This window comes from Vombatus ursinus, unplaced genomic scaffold (genome assembly GCF_900497805.2).
Source record: "Vombatus ursinus unplaced genomic scaffold, bare-nosed wombat genome assembly UNPS02014810.1, whole genome shotgun sequence".
Lineage (NCBI taxonomy): Eukaryota > Metazoa > Chordata > Mammalia > Diprotodontia > Vombatidae > Vombatus > Vombatus ursinus.
In genome coordinates, this window is record NW_020954588.1 from 3,350,950 (window position 1) to 3,368,177 (window position 17,228).

The window sequence follows — 17,228 nt, forward strand, 5'->3', positions numbered from 1 at the left end:
TCCCTCCACCTCTAAAGTTTTTTTCACCGTGTAGTACTGTCTCCTGGGTAAGCTGTGACATTAAGTAAATTCCTTAAATCTCTCTGTACTTCATTTCTCTGTTTTTAAAATAAGATCATCTTCCTCACAAGTATTATCTGAAAAAATCTTTTATCAGCCTAAAATTCAAGGTTCAAATATGACCATACAGTGTAAAAGATTAAATAAATAAAATGTAAATGTTTTCATGTATAAAGACTTTTTAAAAATATAACCTTTATGTTTCTCCATAGGGTCACATGGGTTTTAAAGGGATTGGAGAAAAAGGAGATCAGGTAATTTAAAATGCTACCTTTTACATAGATGGGGAAAATGACTTTTAAGAACTGTCATATAAATATCCACAGTTGCTAGAAAAATGGCATTCACAGTGAATGTACTTTCCAGATCTCAAGTTGCCTTTTGGTTAATCTTAATATAGGAAGTACAGAGATAGGGAAGTGACATTCTTCAATAATAGCTTATCTTTGGAGTCTGGTTGTTTTTTCCTGTCATTTATGCGTTTGTCCTTTTAGGGTGTGAAAGGGTTAGCAGGACCCCCTGGACCACCAGGAGCAGTTATTGTGACACTGACTGGACCAGATAATCTAACGGTAATACTCCAACAGAATTTTAGTTTTACATTTTGCTAGGCCTGGGACCTGTTATTCTTACATTCAATTAACTAATTAATTGAATTCATTCATAATTAATTAATTGGAAAGGGCAAGGATGACAAGTCAGCACCCATCCTCAATCCAAATTTCCTTTAATCCGATCCATTTGCCTTCTCCTTTCCTTTCCCCATTACCTCTTCGTCACAGTTCAGGAATGGAAGACTGGGGAAAAGTAGAAGGAGAGATTTATGGGACAAGGGTGGGAATGGTAACTATGATCGGAATGTCCTGTTGGTAGGTTGCAGGTGAGGGTGGAGGGCTTCTGTTAGTTCCCAGATTCCTGAGGACAGTACCCTAAGTTTTGTATCTCTTTTGTAGTTTTCAGATGGACAGTAGCCAGAGTTTGCCACAAGAATAGAGTTCAGAAATTTTGCCTTTCATAAATGTAATTTAGCTCTTCATTTGACTATTTTTGGACTGATTATGTCATTTCATTTTTGTCAACAATTAAAACAAATTCTGCATCCAACATAGTCACTGCAACCAAAGTGAAAAAAAGATCTTTTTCTTAAATTTGCTCAGTACAAGTCTGCCTCTAACCAAACCAAAAAAACAAGCTGATGGTTGAAAATCCAAATTTACCGAACAGATAAATTAGAAAGTAATTTTTTGAAGTGAAACAACAAGAAAAAGAACTGCTTTATGAAAGGATTCAGGTCTCCTTTGAAATGAGATAATCACGTTACTCTAATTATCAAATGATACAATGTATATAAAGTGAAATCCTATATAAATGTGAGTTATTATAACAGTATAGTTCCTTAAATATATTTGAGATAACTTAATTGACAAAATCCAAACTGTACATAACATTTTACTGAATAAATTGTAGAGCCCATTGTGATTTTATAAAGAAGCAAGCAGATTGAGCCTTCAAGGATTAACTGGAAATTCAAGGTCTATCTTCACTCTAATTTATCTTATTAATTGCGTTCAGCAGGAAGACCCAAACTCTTGCCCCATGTACAAAAATGGCATAATGAACCAAACTGTAATTATGAAATGCCTCACTTCACTTTTTCTCTTTCTCCTACCTTCCCCTCTCTTTGAAGGAAAAAAAGAAAAGAAAACAAAGCCCTTGTAACAAATAAGCATAGTTAAGCAAAACAATTTCCCACATTGGCCATGTCCAAAAAGGTACATGCCATTCTGTGTATATAGTCCATCTTCCTCTGCCAGGAGGTGGGTAGTATCCTTCACTATCAGTCCTCTGGACTCTGGTTGATCATTTCCAAAATCAGATTTCTTAAATCTTTCAAAGTTGTTCATTTTTACAATATTGTCATTATTGTATGTAACTCCTGATTCTGTCCACTTCACTCAATATCAGTTCATATATGTCTTCCAGTTTTGTCTGAAACTGTCCTCCTAGTTATTACTTATAGCACAACAGTATTCCATTACAGTCATGATTTGTTCATCTATTCCCCAATCAATGGACATTTACTTTGTTTCCAATTTTTTTGCCACTACAAAAGGAGCTACTATAAATATTTTTGTACTTAGAGATCCTTTTCCTCTTTTTTGATCTCTTTGGGGATAAAGATGTAGTAATGATAAATTGCTTTCCAGAATGGCTGGACCAACTTATAGCAATTAGTGCATGGATGTACCTATTTTCCCACAGTTCCTCCAATATTTGTCATTTTCCTTTTTTGTGATCAAATGTGATAGGTATGATATGGAACCTCACTGTTGTTTTCATTTGCATTTCTGATTATTGGAGCATTTTTTTTCACAGGGACACCTAACTTCACATGATAGAGGGGCTCCTGAAAAGGTGTTTTCAGGCTGTTTTAAAAATAAATTGAATTTAAGTGTTCTAGAGCAATTTTTTTTGGTGAGGCAATTGGGGTTAAGTGACTTGTCCAGAGTCACACAGCTAGAGAGTGTTATGTGTCTGAGGTCAGATTTGAACTCAGGTCCTCCTGACTCCAGGACCGGTGCTCCATCCACTGTACCACGTAGTTGCCCCTAGAGTAATTTATTATTAAAAGGAAACCTGAAATGAATCATTTTTATCATACCTATCACATTTGATCACAAAAAAGGGAAAATGACAAATATTGGAGGAGCTGTGGGAAAATAGATACATCCATGCACTAATTGCCATAAGTTGGTCCAGTCATTCTGGAACAGGGACATCTAACTTCACATGCTCCTGAAAAGGTGTTTTCAATCTATTTTAAAAAATAAATTGAATTTGATTTAAGGGTTCTAGAGTAATTTATTATTAAAAGGAAACCTGAAATGAATCATTTTTATAAAGTGAAGATTTCTTACGTAATATTAACAATCACCATCTGATGTATCAAGTTTTCTTATAATGAGGAATATTAGAGAACCAGTTTCCTTGCAACTTTAAATGTCTCAGCTAGTTATAACCTCATCTTATGAGTGTATAAACACTCTGAATTCTATTTTGTGATAGGACTATAAAGGGGATAAAGGAGACAAAGGATCAGTGGGTGAGCCAGGACCCCCAGGACCAAAGGTAAGCTATCAACAAATAACTCTACTTCCAGAACATATTACAAAACAGTTCAATGCATGTTAATGTGTAAGGAACTTTAAATCCTTGATAAAATACAAAAAACTGACTCATAATTTTATTTGATCCCTCGTATTAACAAAAAAACCCTGGAATTTTACCTTTATAATAATAAAGCTATGACATTTATATAACAATATTGACTATAACAATATTTACCTATATTATTATAAGGTAAGTATAATAATAAAGGTTAATAATAAATATTTTTTCATGGCCATGGACAATGTAACCTTGATGGATAATATAGTAGCAAGGATTGCAAGTTGTCATATATCATATGTCCTGGGCCTTTCCTATTAGAGCCTCTGAACACAAACCATTGTACTTCCCCAGCTTTTCATTCTTCCCTTTCACCTTCCCTTTGCTCTTCTCTCTCTCCACATGACATGGATCTCTGATTGTTTCTAACCTTTGTCTTATAAACCAATTCTGCTCTCCTATATTCTATCATAAATTACATGTCAATCTGCAATCCATATGCTAGATAAGGCTACATAGTCAATAAACTAGTCTGGGATCACAGATTTAGAGCTAGAAAGAACCTAAAAAATCTAGCTCAACTGCCTCATATTACAGATGAGGAAACTGAAGGCAGGAAGGTCAAATGATTGATTTGTCCAATGTTCGACCACTAGTAACACAATGTCACCTCTCTTTTTTCCTTTTGTATGTTTTCCCCCTTCTTTTGTCTGTTTTTGAAGAATTTGTATTTCCAATCAATCAATCAATCAACAAGCATTTATTAAGTGCTTACTCTGTGCCAGGCACTATATTAAGATCTGAGCATACAAAGAAAAAGACAAAACATTCCCGTTCTTAAGAAACTTACACTCTAATGGGGGAGACAAATATAAGCATATCTGTATATACAACATAAATATGGAAGGTACCCTTAGAGCAGGTGGTAGCAGTTCAATCCGTGGTCTGACAATCATCAACTCAAATTCAAAGAGGTTCATCACCAGAGAGTTGACCATATAAAGGCCCTTCTAGCTCTACGCTCTTCTAATCCTAATGGTAGTAAGTAAATAAAATCAATGTGACTAGAGAAACAGGTATAGCCTCCTCTCTGAACCACTTCCCCAAATTCCACTTGCCAATCATTGGCAGGATAAGTCCTCAGATTATGAGTTCCATCACATTTCTAGAGATAGCCCTTGGGTTTCTAATGCTGTTGCTCATAAGCCCCCACTGGTGTTTTTTTCAAACAGTTATAAGCCAGTGGTCTCAATTAGCTTTTTAAAAAGGTATTTATTAAAGTGACATACTAAGAACAGTTGATACAAAATGCCCTTTTCCTCAACGCTCTTCTACTAGACTCATATGACACCTGGAAAGAGTAGGCTTAAATGTAAAGTACAAAGGTAGTGAGGTATATGTTTAGGGAATATCCATGGCAAAGGAATGCTATGCAGATCCTAGTCCCAGAAGTCCTTTTCTCCCTTTTGGAGTCCTCATGAAGTTCTCTTTATGTGTAGTTCTTTGTCGAGCTCCAAGGACGTTCCCCTTTCAACAGCCAGAATTTTTTTGATCACAAGGGAGGAAGCATCATACTCCCTGAAGCTTGAGTAGCTTCTCCTCATTTGGGTACATTCCTGTATCCATATGTGTCTTTTTGGTCCATGTTTGTTCTTGGTGGCTAGATGCATTGTCCCAGTGATGTAGTCAATGGAGGAGGCTAGAGAGAAACACTAGCTTTATCCTTCTTCACCCCCTTCCCACCAAGAACGATTCTCTCTCAAGGGCTTTGTTGGAACTAGTATTCTCAACTCTACAACAGAAATCTTCTACCTGTGGGCTAGATCCTTCTGGACTAATTTATTGATATGAACTGCTATGTTATACATAGGCCCAATGGGTGTGTTTGGTCTCTGTCAATCACACTGATTTTTTGCTTAACCAGCTCAAACAGATTCATGCAACTTAAACAGATCTGACTGTTTAAACTTTCTCATTTACATATTTAAAACTTTGTTGTTTACATGTCAATTGATTGACTAGAGTGTCTGAGGAACCCTACCATTACACAAGAATATATAAACCTTGACATTTCTCCAATATAGGGGCTACCTGGAGAATCTTATGGATCTGAAAAAGGCATTCCTGGAGACCCTGGTCCTCAGGTAAAAAACATTCATTCCTTAGTGGAATGTGTAAATAGATGCTAGCAACAATTTGTATTCTACTTTGAAACTATACATACATGCATCACACACATGTACGTGTGTATATACATGTGTGTTTATAGCATGTGTGTGCATGTACATGTGTATAAATATACATGTGTATGTATATATTATAACCTAGGTTTAAGATTTTATCATAAAATGCTTTTATGCAGAAGAAGATGATAAAAATAATGCTGTATATATTTGCAATATATCTATGGCACCAACTCAACTATTAATCCATAGGCTGGGGGAGAAATCCATAAGCTGGGGGAGATCATCTAAAACCACAGCTCATCTCAAAGTAATTTATATGTGGTATTGGAATGGATTTTAATTCATACACATAGAGATGAGTGTCTGATGCTCTCAGAGTTCAGAACACTTAAAAATAAAACATAAAGAAACTAAATTGAAGAGATTTAGTTCAGGACCAGACAGAAAACAGTTTAGCTTTTCTCTCCCTTCTTCTCTGCTTGCCTTTTGGTTGGCCTCATGCCTTTCTTGGGAGCAAGAAAATAATGAAGCATCTTAGTACGTAAGACCTTTCCTTTTGTGTTTTTTTTATTGTATTCTTTTCCAATTAGATATCGAGACAATTTTAGCATTCATTTTTACAAGATTTTGAATTCCCAAATTTTTCTCCTTCCCTTCCCTCCCCTATTTCTAAAATGGTAGGCAATTTGATATAGGTCATGCATGTGCTATCATTTAAAACATATTTCCATATTAGTCACAGTTGTGAAAGAAGAAACCAAAAGGGGAAAAGGGGGAAAAAAAACACAAAAAATAATAATTTGAAAAAAAGTATATTTCGACCTGCATTCAGAGTTTATCAGTTCTTTATCTGGATGTGGATAGCATTTTCCATCATGGGTCCTGTGTTATGATGATCCTCCTTGGATCACTGTGTTGCTGAGAAGAGCTAAGTCATTCATAGTTGATCATTATACAATGTCACTGATAACTGTGTACAATGTTTTCCTGCTTGTGTTCATTACACTTTGCATTAGTTTGTACAAGTCCTTCCAGATTTTTCTGAAATCTGACTGTACATCATTTCTTACTGCACAATAGTATTCCATTACATTTATATTCCATAGTTCATTCAGCTATTCCCCAATTGATATGCATCCTCTCAATTTCCAATATTTTGCCATCATGAAAAGGGTTGCTATAAAAAGTTTTGCACATTTAGGTCCTTTTCCCTTTTTAATGATCTCTTTGGGCTACAGACCTAGTAGTGGTATTGCTAGATCAAGGGGTATGCACAGTTTAGTTGCCCTTTGGGCTTAATTCCAAATTGTTTTCCAAAGTAGTTGGATCAAAGACTTTTCCTTTTAGAAGTTGACCTTAGTGTGGAAGGGGAACACTTCTAACTATTGGCTATGGGAAAAACAGCAAATAGAGGAGTAAAATGTTACATTTTCTGCTTTTATAAAATAACATATGGGTTTTTTTCACCTTTCGTTTTGTTTTTAATTTAGGGACAACCTGGAAAAGATGGTGCCCCTGGTTTCCCTGGCCTTCCAGTAAGTATTTTATTTTTCATTATTCTCTCATGGTTAAAGCTTCAATAATACCTGGGTAAACGAAGCCTTTATCTCAATTACAACCTGGTTCTTTTGTTTGGAAATTCTAAATTAACAGTGCACTCTGGTGTAGGAAATAGGAGCATTGGGTTTAGAGTCAGGGAGATTGGGCTTCACCTCCTGCTTTGGACACTTAAAAACTAGGGCACTATAGGCAAATTACTTCAGCTCTGAGTCTGCTACTCTACCTGTAAAGTAGGCACAATGTCACCTGTGGTACCCACCTCACAGGCTTGTTGTGGATGTTACATAAAATAATGTGCATAAAATGCTTTGTAAATTTTAAAATGCTATATTCATGTCATTTTTTATTAGAGAAATGGTGCGGTATAGTAGTGGTGTGGTATAGTGGTTAGTGCTGGACTTGGAGTCAAGAAGACCTAAACTCACCCAGATTCCACCTCTGAAATTTTCTGTGTGACCATGGGCAAATCACTTAACCTCTCTGTGTTTCATGAGGACAAGAACTTTTTCTCATTTTGATTTTTGTATCCTTAGAGCCTCTACAGTATTAGATACATAGTAGATGCTTAATAATGCTTATTGAATTTAATTGAATCTACTAAGTCATAAATGGGTTACTATCTGCATTGGAAGGAATTTCCAAACTGGAAGTTCCCCATATTGAAATTGGAAACCCTTCCTGTAATCCATAAACCAATAAAAAGTTTATCATTAAAAAAAAAAACTATTCCTGACAATCAATTCAATTCAACAAATGCTGATTAAGCACCTACTATAACAGTCTTATTTTAGTCATCATTCTGTGCAAATCTAACATGAATGCATTTTAAAATTCTTTTTTTTAATAAACAGCAGTTTTAAATGTTTACATGGGATATAGGAGAAACTGGGGAACTCACTTCTTTAAATTTTCTTCTTATCTTTCCCTTAGGGAGCTAAGGGTGAAAAGGGTTTGCCTGGATTAACTGGCAAAACTGGTGTTAAGGTAATCCTCTCCTTAGTATCCTGTGACTTTATCCTCTTCTAATTTAATCAGATTTGATAAAAACAAAAAAGATGGGGAAACTGGGCACAAGATACAATCATCATAGACTTCAGTAAGATGTCTTATTGGGGTTTCTGGTTTCCTGGAACAATTTAACATTTGGATTTAAACTCTAAATGACATTCAAAGAAAACTTAATTAATGAAGATTATTATTTTTTGCGGAAGTGGGGCACTGCATTTAGAATATTCTAATCATGGGGCAGATAGGTGACGCAGTGGATAGAGCACCGGCCCTGAAGTTGGGGAGACCTGAGTTCAAATCTGTCCTCAGACACATAACACTCACTAGCTGTGTGACTCTGGGCAGGTCACTTAACCCCAATTGCCTCACCAAAAAAACCCCAAAAACCTAGAATATTCTAATTGTGTCATTAGCATCCATTGATCTGGTTGACAATTGCATCTATTTCTTTAATACAGGGATTTAAAGGAGACACTGGCCCACCAGGATTCCGTGGCCCAGTAAGTTTGGATGAAGTTGTCTGATAAAATGTAGAGTCGATCACCTCAAGGCACTGCACCCTGACTCAGTAATTCTTATAACAACTCTTCAAGAAATTCACATTATAACATTTATCTTTGAAACATCCAGGAAGATTCTCTTTTTGTTGGTATTAATAACAAAGTTGATTCCCACCTTTGCGTTGAGGACAGTAGCAACACACACACTCCTGGACTAAGGGACTTCCTCTCCTTATACCCAATCAATCAACCATAAAGCATTTATTAAGACAGCAAGGTATAGTAGAGAATACATTGGACTTGGAGTCACAAAGATCTGGATTCAAATCCCACCTCAGGCACTGTGTATGGACATCACTTAATTGCCTCATCTTCAAAATGAGGGAGTTGTATTCAATTGCCTGTCAGATCTTTTCTAGCTCTAAATCCACAATATTACTTGCCATGCTTACAGAACTATAACTAGAAATTATGGCTCCCATCGAAAGATCAGAGGGTGAGGAGAACATTGGGGAAAGATCTCAAACCTTAGGGATCCAAGGCCCAGTGGCGGAAGACACAGAAGCCCAAGGATACCTTAAGCGGCTGTAAGGGGTGGAGGGAAGCAAGGTGAAGTTTATCTGTGGAGAGGTTCACTTATGGGGTAGGAAGGCTTAAGAAGCACATAAAAGCTGATGGGTGGAGATTATGAGCCCATGAAGGTTAGGACTAGACAGATACTCTGTGTGACAGGCCACCTCTCTGCTGATTTAATAGTACCAGAGTGTGAGTGGCTCACACAAAAGCCCCCTTTGGGGCAGCCCACGACCTGCAATCCCCAACTCCAAGGAGGAGGAGGAGATAATAGAGGGGGAAGAAATAAGAAAAGGATATGATTATAAGATAAGGGATATGGCAAGAACTTATCTAAGGTATGCCAGGTTAGCTACAACATTGAACAGAAGAAGCATTTGTAACTGAGGTGGCTACCTAGGGCCAAATGAGAGAACAGGCAATCAGGAAGCATGTATTATGTGCCTCTATGTGCTAGGTACTGTGCTTAGCACTGGAGATTCAAGGTAAGGCAGAGTCAGAGGCAGTCACATTATGATTACAAGAGTGATGGTATGGGACCAATGGAGAATTGAGAGGTGTAAGAGACAACAAACCTGTGGATGCTTGAGCACCCTGGGGCAATGCCCTGATTAGCCCATCCTACCTATGGCGCTGACCCAAAAAACAACAAAATAAACAAGGTACTTTTGAGAATGGCCGTGAAATATTGCCATCCACAATGGAGCTCTATCTTCCCCAGCTCTCTTCTTAGGGGAACGTAGCTGTGACAAAAGACAAACTTCCCGGCAGAACCAAGTACAAATGCTAATGGAGAGTGGGAATAGCCAGTGAGAACCCATGGAAAGATGCCAAGAGCCCTCTTACCCTCCCTCCATCCATTTTCCTTTCTGTAGTATAGAAACAGACTCACTTTTGCTCAGTTCCTGAACACCATGTGGGACACAATGAGTTTCTATAGAGTAGCGAGTAGGAAAACAACGAAATCCAAGATTGTAAGTTCTGATCCATAGACATCATGTAATTCTATAGTCTTGGCCATAGTCTCAGTACTCTTCCATTTTCCCATCTACATAACAAGGTGACAAATAGTAGATTTTTCCCTTCCAGGTTAAAATTCAGAAGCTAAAAGAAAAGTGGGTCAGAGAGGGGGAGTGAAGGAGGACCCTAAAGTTTCCTATTGCTATGACCTTTTAAAATAAATTTTCAGTTGACACGTACTAGCTGTGTGACCTTGGGCAAGTCATTTAACCCTGATTGTCTCACTAAAAAACAAAACAAAAAAAATAAATAAGTAAATAAGTTTTCTGTTTTCCCTGAACAAAATTTGATTTTCATTGGTGTGGGAGAGACAACTTGGGGAATGAGTGAGGAAAGTGCTGGACTCAGCGTCAGGGAGAACTGGGTTGGAATCTTGCCTTGGATGCTTACTAGCAGTGACTTTAAGTCATTCACTTAGCACCTCTGAGTCTGAGTCTCCTCACTGTAAAATTAAGACTAATAATAGCAGTTCCCTCACATGGGTGTGGTGAGGACCAAGTGAGAGAATGTGTGTAAACTTAATGCAAACATTCTGCAAATTTGAAATGTGAGGGTGGATTAATACAGGGCATCCCAGAAGTCTTAGTGGAATTTTAAGCTGGGTAAACCTTAAGACTCCACAAAGACTTTTGGGACACCACAAGTTATTATTCTATGTCTACAATACGTCTATCAGTAATCTCTTCTAAAGAACTACATTCCTCCTCTGAAGCTGCATCACTAATTGCTAAGGAATGTCAGCCTGCAGATGAGCTGCAGGATTAGGGAGAAGAGATTAGTCATAGTTCTATTGAGCCCATTAGAGATTATATTCATCTAGACTTGCAAATAGATAGAATTCTTAAATTTATAACACGGACACACAGGATAATTATAATACCAGGAGGGTAGCTTTAGCCCCTAAATTTCACCTGTGACCTACTGTGTAAGTCTATTTTATTCAAGTATATTAAGGTCATATGTGATTGTTGTGTCCCAGATGACCTATGATGTCTGGCAAATTCTGAAAGTTTCCTTTCAATCAAGAGGCCACAAAAGAAATTAGAATAATTGACATGATTATGTTGTCCATTGAAAGCTTTCAGTGAGACCCTAGGAGCCTTTCTTTTATTTTCATGCCTTTCTATTTTAAGACAGAATACTACAATGGATACCTGGAGAAAGGCAGCGATGGCACTCCTGGCCCTCCAGGACCCAAAGGAGAACGTGGTCCACATGGTAAGAGGGCTTTTCTTAAAGCATTTTCTCACCACCAGTCCCACTCATTGTGATGCATTTCTGAAAGATTCCAAGAGTTTCACTGTCTGCCACTTAAGAAGAAGGATGTTCAAGCTTAGCATTTCCCAGAGATGATGGTGATGATTAAATTCTATTACCATTTATATGTCCCAACACTTAAACAGCCATATCAAAAGCTACTTCGTGGAATTTTTGTGAGGATGAATGAAATACAGGCATCCACTGCCCCACTTAACTGCCTATAGCTACATAGCCCTTCATGTTCAGCAAGCACTTTAAATACATCATCCCTTTACACATATCATTTCAATTCTTTACAATTATTCCATAAAAAGTTTTCATTCCTTGACTAGCTTTCCCCAAGTTTATCTCTTTATTAGTGAGATTTTAGTCTCTTTAATCTTTGTCTGTATGAAGTTCACAGTGTTTAAAGAAAAGAGAGCAAGACACAAAAAGCCATGAGAAGTGTTTGAGTGACTAACTAGAAGGACCAAAATTTAAGAATACCTCAAAAGACCAAGCAGCATCAATTGATACAGTGCATTTTTTTAATCCACAAGGCAAAGAAAATAGATATAGGAGAATGAAAAAACTTACTTGAAAGTAAAATTATAGTATCAGCTTATAATTATTTGCATTTAAATTAATTACATAGATAAGAAAAACTACAGTAAATTATAGCAAAATTATTTTCAAATTTTTGTGTTGATTAATGCTCCTGATCCTTTCAGTATAATGCCCTACAATTTCTCCAGTTACTTAAGTTACACGTGGTATAGGAAATTAGCCCTGGATTTGAGTCAGAGGACCTGGGTTTGCATCTCAGTTCTGCTTCTTTCTACCTATTCAGCCTTCACCAAGTCACTTTATGTCTCTGGGACTCAGTTTCCTTATCTGTAAAAAATGAGGGTATTGGTCTGGATGGCCTCCAAAGTTCCTAATAGCCCTAAATCCCAATAATCATATGCTTTCCTTTGGGAGGTAGGAAGCAAGGGGGAGAGAGGTTTGGTATTCACGTCTTTTAAAAAAATGTTTCATCCTTTCCATAGGACCCAGAGGTCCACCAGGAGATGTTGGTAGACCCGGTATGTATGTACTTCTTCGAATATATACAATAATAAATTTTTTTAAAAATAGTAATATTCCTATTAATCCAGGTTACACTAAAGTTATGTCTCTCTGTGTGAGACATCAGATGTTTCCTGACTTTACCCAAGACATTTTTAGTACCTCTTTGTTAATTATCTGAGACAGGTAATGAAAGGAAAGATGAGAACTAACATGAGTAGGTGGAATGGTGGCATCTTATTATCCAGTCAGCTTGGACCATGGTTTTCATTAGCATTTTCATGTGCCCTTAAAATGTTAATCAATAATTTTAAAGTCCTGGATCATAAATGAAGAGACTTTTCTTGGATACAAAACGGGTCATTAGAAGAAGACTGAGTGTTGAAGAAACACAGGTACAGAAAAATAACTTACCTAAAATGTTTTTGGAAGTAACTTTAATAGCTTAAATTTTTTTTTTCTACTTAGGGGCATCAAGACCTGGTCTTAGGGGTACTCCAGGATACCCAGGAATCAAAGGACGTAAAGGAGAGAGAGGACCACCTGGCATAAACATAATGGGGCCTCCTGGACTTCCTGGATTCCCAGGCAAACGAGGCTACAAGGGGTTACCTGGTCTTCCAGGACCACCAGGTCAAAATGCTTCCCTCCCACCCCCACCCCCCAAATTATCTGCAGTTTGGTCTTGTAACCAATTTAGAAAGGGACAATGGATTTTAATCCTGCTCTGAAATCATGAGTTTTGATGCCTTATTTTTGCTCCCGTTCCAAATCCTTTATCAGTGAAGTCAGGAGGATTGAGTGACCTGTTTTCAGAGTAATCACCAGCTCATTATTATCCCTCTACAAAGCCACTCAAAGTATTGTACTAAGGTAACAGCAGGGGTATATAATGTCAAGAATCTAAACTTAGGCAGCACATCAATCTCATTAGCTCAGTGACCCTGGAAAAGTCACTTACTCTTTTTGGAGTTCATTTTCCTCAACTGTAAAATGAGGAGGTTGGAGTTGAAGGTCCCTTCCATCTCTTCATCTATGATACTATGAACTGGATATAGAGTCACAATATCTGAGGCAGAATGCTGACTCTCTCAGCTATCAGCTGAGTGACCTGGGGCACTCAGCAACTCGGACATCACCAGGTCTTTCCTCATCCCTGCCCAGTCCAGGGATCTGATTTAGACCAATTCCTGGAGAATGTGCAGCTTTTAACCTGCAAAACCAATAAGAATGCAAAGCTTCTGGAAGAGTCATTGAATCAAAGCTTTTATCAACAGATAATTTATAACTATGCCTCATTAGTAGCTGTCTGCATGCACAGAGTCATGAAGGTAGCTAGTGGCACAGTGCACAGAGCTCAGGACCTGGGATCAGGAAGACCTGAATTCAAATCCAGCCTCAGACACATACCAGTTTTGTGACCCTGGGCAAGTCACTTAACATCAGCCTCCATCAGTTTCCTCATCTGCAAAATGGGGATGATAATAGCACCTGCCTCCTAGAGTTGCAAGAATAAAATGAGATACTTTGCAAACCTTAAATTGCTATATAAATGTTGGCTACTGTCTCTGGGATAGACTATAAGCTCTTCATGCTGGCATTTAAAGTCTTCCATGTCCTACTTTTCCTGACATTCTGCATCACTCTTTTTCATGTCTCTTGTAGACCAAATAAACCAGTTTTCTGGCCCTTTTCCAAACTCAGCCTTCCACTTCTATCTATGCAATTGTGAAAATAATTCGTTATTCACAAAATAAACTCGTTCTCTTCAGTCATACCAACATACATGAGTGACTTCATCTTCCAATAAAAGAATTATGGGTTAGATACGTTACCTAATATATGTTCCTAGGAAATGGTCTCTAAGAATATGCAATAGCTTTAAAAATGTCTTTCTAACTTATCAACAGGTAAAGTAACTTTTCGGAACGGTCCTCCAGGAGACCATGGAGATCCAGGCCATGTGGGGTCTCCAGGCATGCCTGGAGCCTATGGGCCCAAAGGTTAGTGAGCCTATCAACAATGTCAAGCTTTAAAATTATCTGTATTTTACCCAATTTTTCCTCTTACAAAATGACAATACACAAAAATTAAGGAGCCAATTAAGTTGTTTAACTCTTTACTCTTTTAAAAATTTTTCTTTTTAAAAACAAATTAGCTGGGGCAGTTAGGTGGTACAGTGGACAGAGCACTAGTTCTGGAGTCTGGAGTCTGAGTTCAAGTCCGGCCTCAGACTCTTATGAGTTGAGTGACCCTGGTCAAGTCACTTAACCCTGATTGCCTCAAAAAAAAAAAAAAAAAGAATTAGCTGAAAAAGGCTCATGGATTTTATATGTATCTATAAATAGAAAGCTAAAAGAAGGTCCAAATGAATTCTTATTGACTCTCAGCTTTATTCCTCAGGCCAGATGATAAACACTAAAGGGTTAATCACTTTTATGGCAGATTTTCCATCTCTGTTTCACAATGCCCAAAATGAAGATAACTGGAATTAAGTTCTTATTCTTTTTCATTTGTCTACCCCAGGCAGATAGAAAAGGGAGAGATTATTAATAGTTTTGATATTTATTAAGTGCTTTTCAGAACACACAAAAAACAAGTTCTCTGTCTCATGAAATAAAAAGGCTTAATTCTCCTAAGTGGATCATATGGGCTCATGATTATAATGGAACCATCGTATCACTCTAGGAGAAACAGGACTGCTGTGTACCCAATGCACTTATACTCCGGGACCCCCAGGTCTGCCAGGTTTGCCTGGGTTAGATGGTGAAAAAGGAACTCAAGGTAAATGATATTTGGATTTGTTATTCCCTTTTGCATGTAAGGCTGTCTTACCTGGCAAGGAGGGATTTTGAAATCATGTATGTACTAGGATAATTTGAGTGGACTAGAAAGGGGATTTTAGAAGGTCAAAACAAAAGAGTCCAGGTAACAAAAATGCCAGTGATCCCTGGGACTTCATTAACTGGCATTCAGAAAGGGTTCTAGGGTCAGCTAAGTGGTACAGTGGATAGAGCACCGGTCTTGGAGTCAAGAGGACCTGAGTTCAAATCCAACCTCAGACACATAACACTTACTAGCAGTGTAACTCTGGGCAAGTCACTTAACCTCAATTGCCTTGCCAAAAAAGGAAAGAAGGAAGGAAGGAAGGAAGAAAGGAAGAATGGAAGAAAGAAAGAAAGAAAGGAAGGAAGGAAGGAAGGAAGGAAGGAAGGAAGAAAGAAAGAAAGAAAGAAAGAAAGGAAGGAAGGAAGGAAGGAAGGAAGGAAGAAAGAAAGAAAGAAAGAAAGAAAGAAAGAAAGAAAGAAAGAAAGAGTGAGTCCTACTTGGAGGCTATAGAGACTTGAGTCAGAAATCCCAGATGGTGCCAAGCCAAATTCACTTCAGGGCAGTGGAATTCTGGAATATCTACAGCAGAAGTAGGTGCGGGTAGGGTTCAGTCAGCATTCAGCTGTGTGTAGGTAGGTGTCCAGTGATTGACAGGAACTGACCAATGAATGTTGGGTTTGGGAGGGTAAAGTTCCCTGTCTTGGCATCTATTAATACTGGTTCTGTGTCTACTGGTGGTCTGCAGTGGGGTAACAGAGATTCCTGAGTGGTAGTAAGCACTGTCATTGGTCAAGGGGCTCCTGGTTGTAAAGTGCTTTAATACCCAAGTGAGGTGTTCCTCTGTATTCCTCAAAGCATTCTGACCAAACAACTTTATATTGGAATGTCGGTATTTTTGATAATTTATGAAAAGAAAGATCTAAGAGTAGTACCCAGATACTCTGCCTCTCAGTTCATTCTTTTACTCAACACTATTTTTATGCTATGACAGCAATAAAATAGAGATAATTTAAATAATAATTTCCTTTAGATGATGCCTAAAAAGAACAGCTAGTTTTCATAAGCTTTGTTAACTGGAATTCTTTTTTTTCACATAAGGACCACTCAATAAATATTGTCACTTGATTGATTTGCAGGGGGGCAAGGACCTGATGGTTTAAAGGGAAGCCCAGGATCTCCAGGATATACGGGTCTACCAGGCTTTCCAGTAAGATTATAGCTATGAATAGTTTAAACATTTTGGTTCAATTATTTTTTTTTAATTTGATGCTTGTGAGAATTTGGTCTCCTTTGATAGTTGGAGCAGAATCAGCCCTGAGGACTACCCTTTAAGAAGAATTTGTATAACTCATGAGTTTACTCATCCAGGGCTCAGGACCTTGGAACTTTTGATTTTGTCCCACATCTAGTATTTGTCTAGGTGTCTCGGTTCCCAAGCAAACATTTAGCTAACAAAGCTTTGAACAAAGAACAAGTTTATCATGCAGAGTAAAGAATACAGAAAAGACTCATCTCTAAGCCCACAGACAGCCAAAACACATTCCCCTCTTATGGGTCTTTCCTCTACCAGGGACCTAAACAGGGGCTCCAGACTAATAAGACTACCCTGAGGTCATTTCCCCAAGTGGCTAAAGAACTCAGGGTTGATAGTCAGTTACCCACCCTCAGACCTTGAGATAAAGTAATTTATCCATCATCATAGAGCTAGTAAAATTCTGGACCAGGAGAAAGGCTAGGTCTGACTCTGACATCTACTTCTCATTCCTGCTCAGGTTGCCACCACTTTTTTGAGGAAGGAAGTGCTACAGCTCTTTAAGTGCCAGTTAAATGGTGGCTTCTGAGTTAATTAATATTTTCAGCTCTTTTGTTATTCAGACCCCCACCTCACCCTCGAAGCCTAGTTAGGTTACTGAATTTCATTCACCTCTTTCCCATCTCAAGAAGTAGACTGACTCTCTGATTCTCATTCTCTCTCTCTCTCTCTCTCTCTCTCTCTCTCTCTCTCTCTCTCTCTCTC

General features: G+C 37.9%; 1 protein-coding gene across 6 annotated transcripts in view; it reads left to right on the forward strand.

Annotated features, from left to right (window-relative positions):
• The window catches only part of COL4A3 (collagen type IV alpha 3 chain), a 170,113-nt gene that overhangs the window by 84,798 nt on the left and 68,087 nt on the right, over positions 1-17,228 (forward strand). For all 6 annotated transcript variants that reach the window (XR_003570342.1, XM_027875985.1, XM_027875986.1 and 3 more), the window contains 13 exons: positions 273-314; positions 555-632; positions 3,127-3,189; positions 5,313-5,372; positions 6,905-6,949; positions 7,905-7,958; positions 8,441-8,482; positions 11,209-11,293; positions 12,364-12,399; positions 12,851-13,015; positions 14,293-14,385; positions 15,071-15,166; positions 16,348-16,418. Coding sequence is in view for 5 of the 6 variants with exons in the window: in XM_027875985.1 (XP_027731786.1) it covers positions 273-314; positions 555-632; positions 3,127-3,189; positions 5,313-5,372; positions 6,905-6,949; positions 7,905-7,958; positions 8,441-8,482; positions 11,209-11,293; positions 12,364-12,399; positions 12,851-13,015; positions 14,293-14,385; positions 15,071-15,166; positions 16,348-16,418 (930 nt within the window). In the remaining variant the exon portion in view is untranslated. The remainder of the gene's footprint in view (positions 1-272; positions 315-554; positions 633-3,126; positions 3,190-5,312; positions 5,373-6,904; positions 6,950-7,904; positions 7,959-8,440; positions 8,483-11,208; positions 11,294-12,363; positions 12,400-12,850; positions 13,016-14,292; positions 14,386-15,070; positions 15,167-16,347; positions 16,419-17,228) is intronic.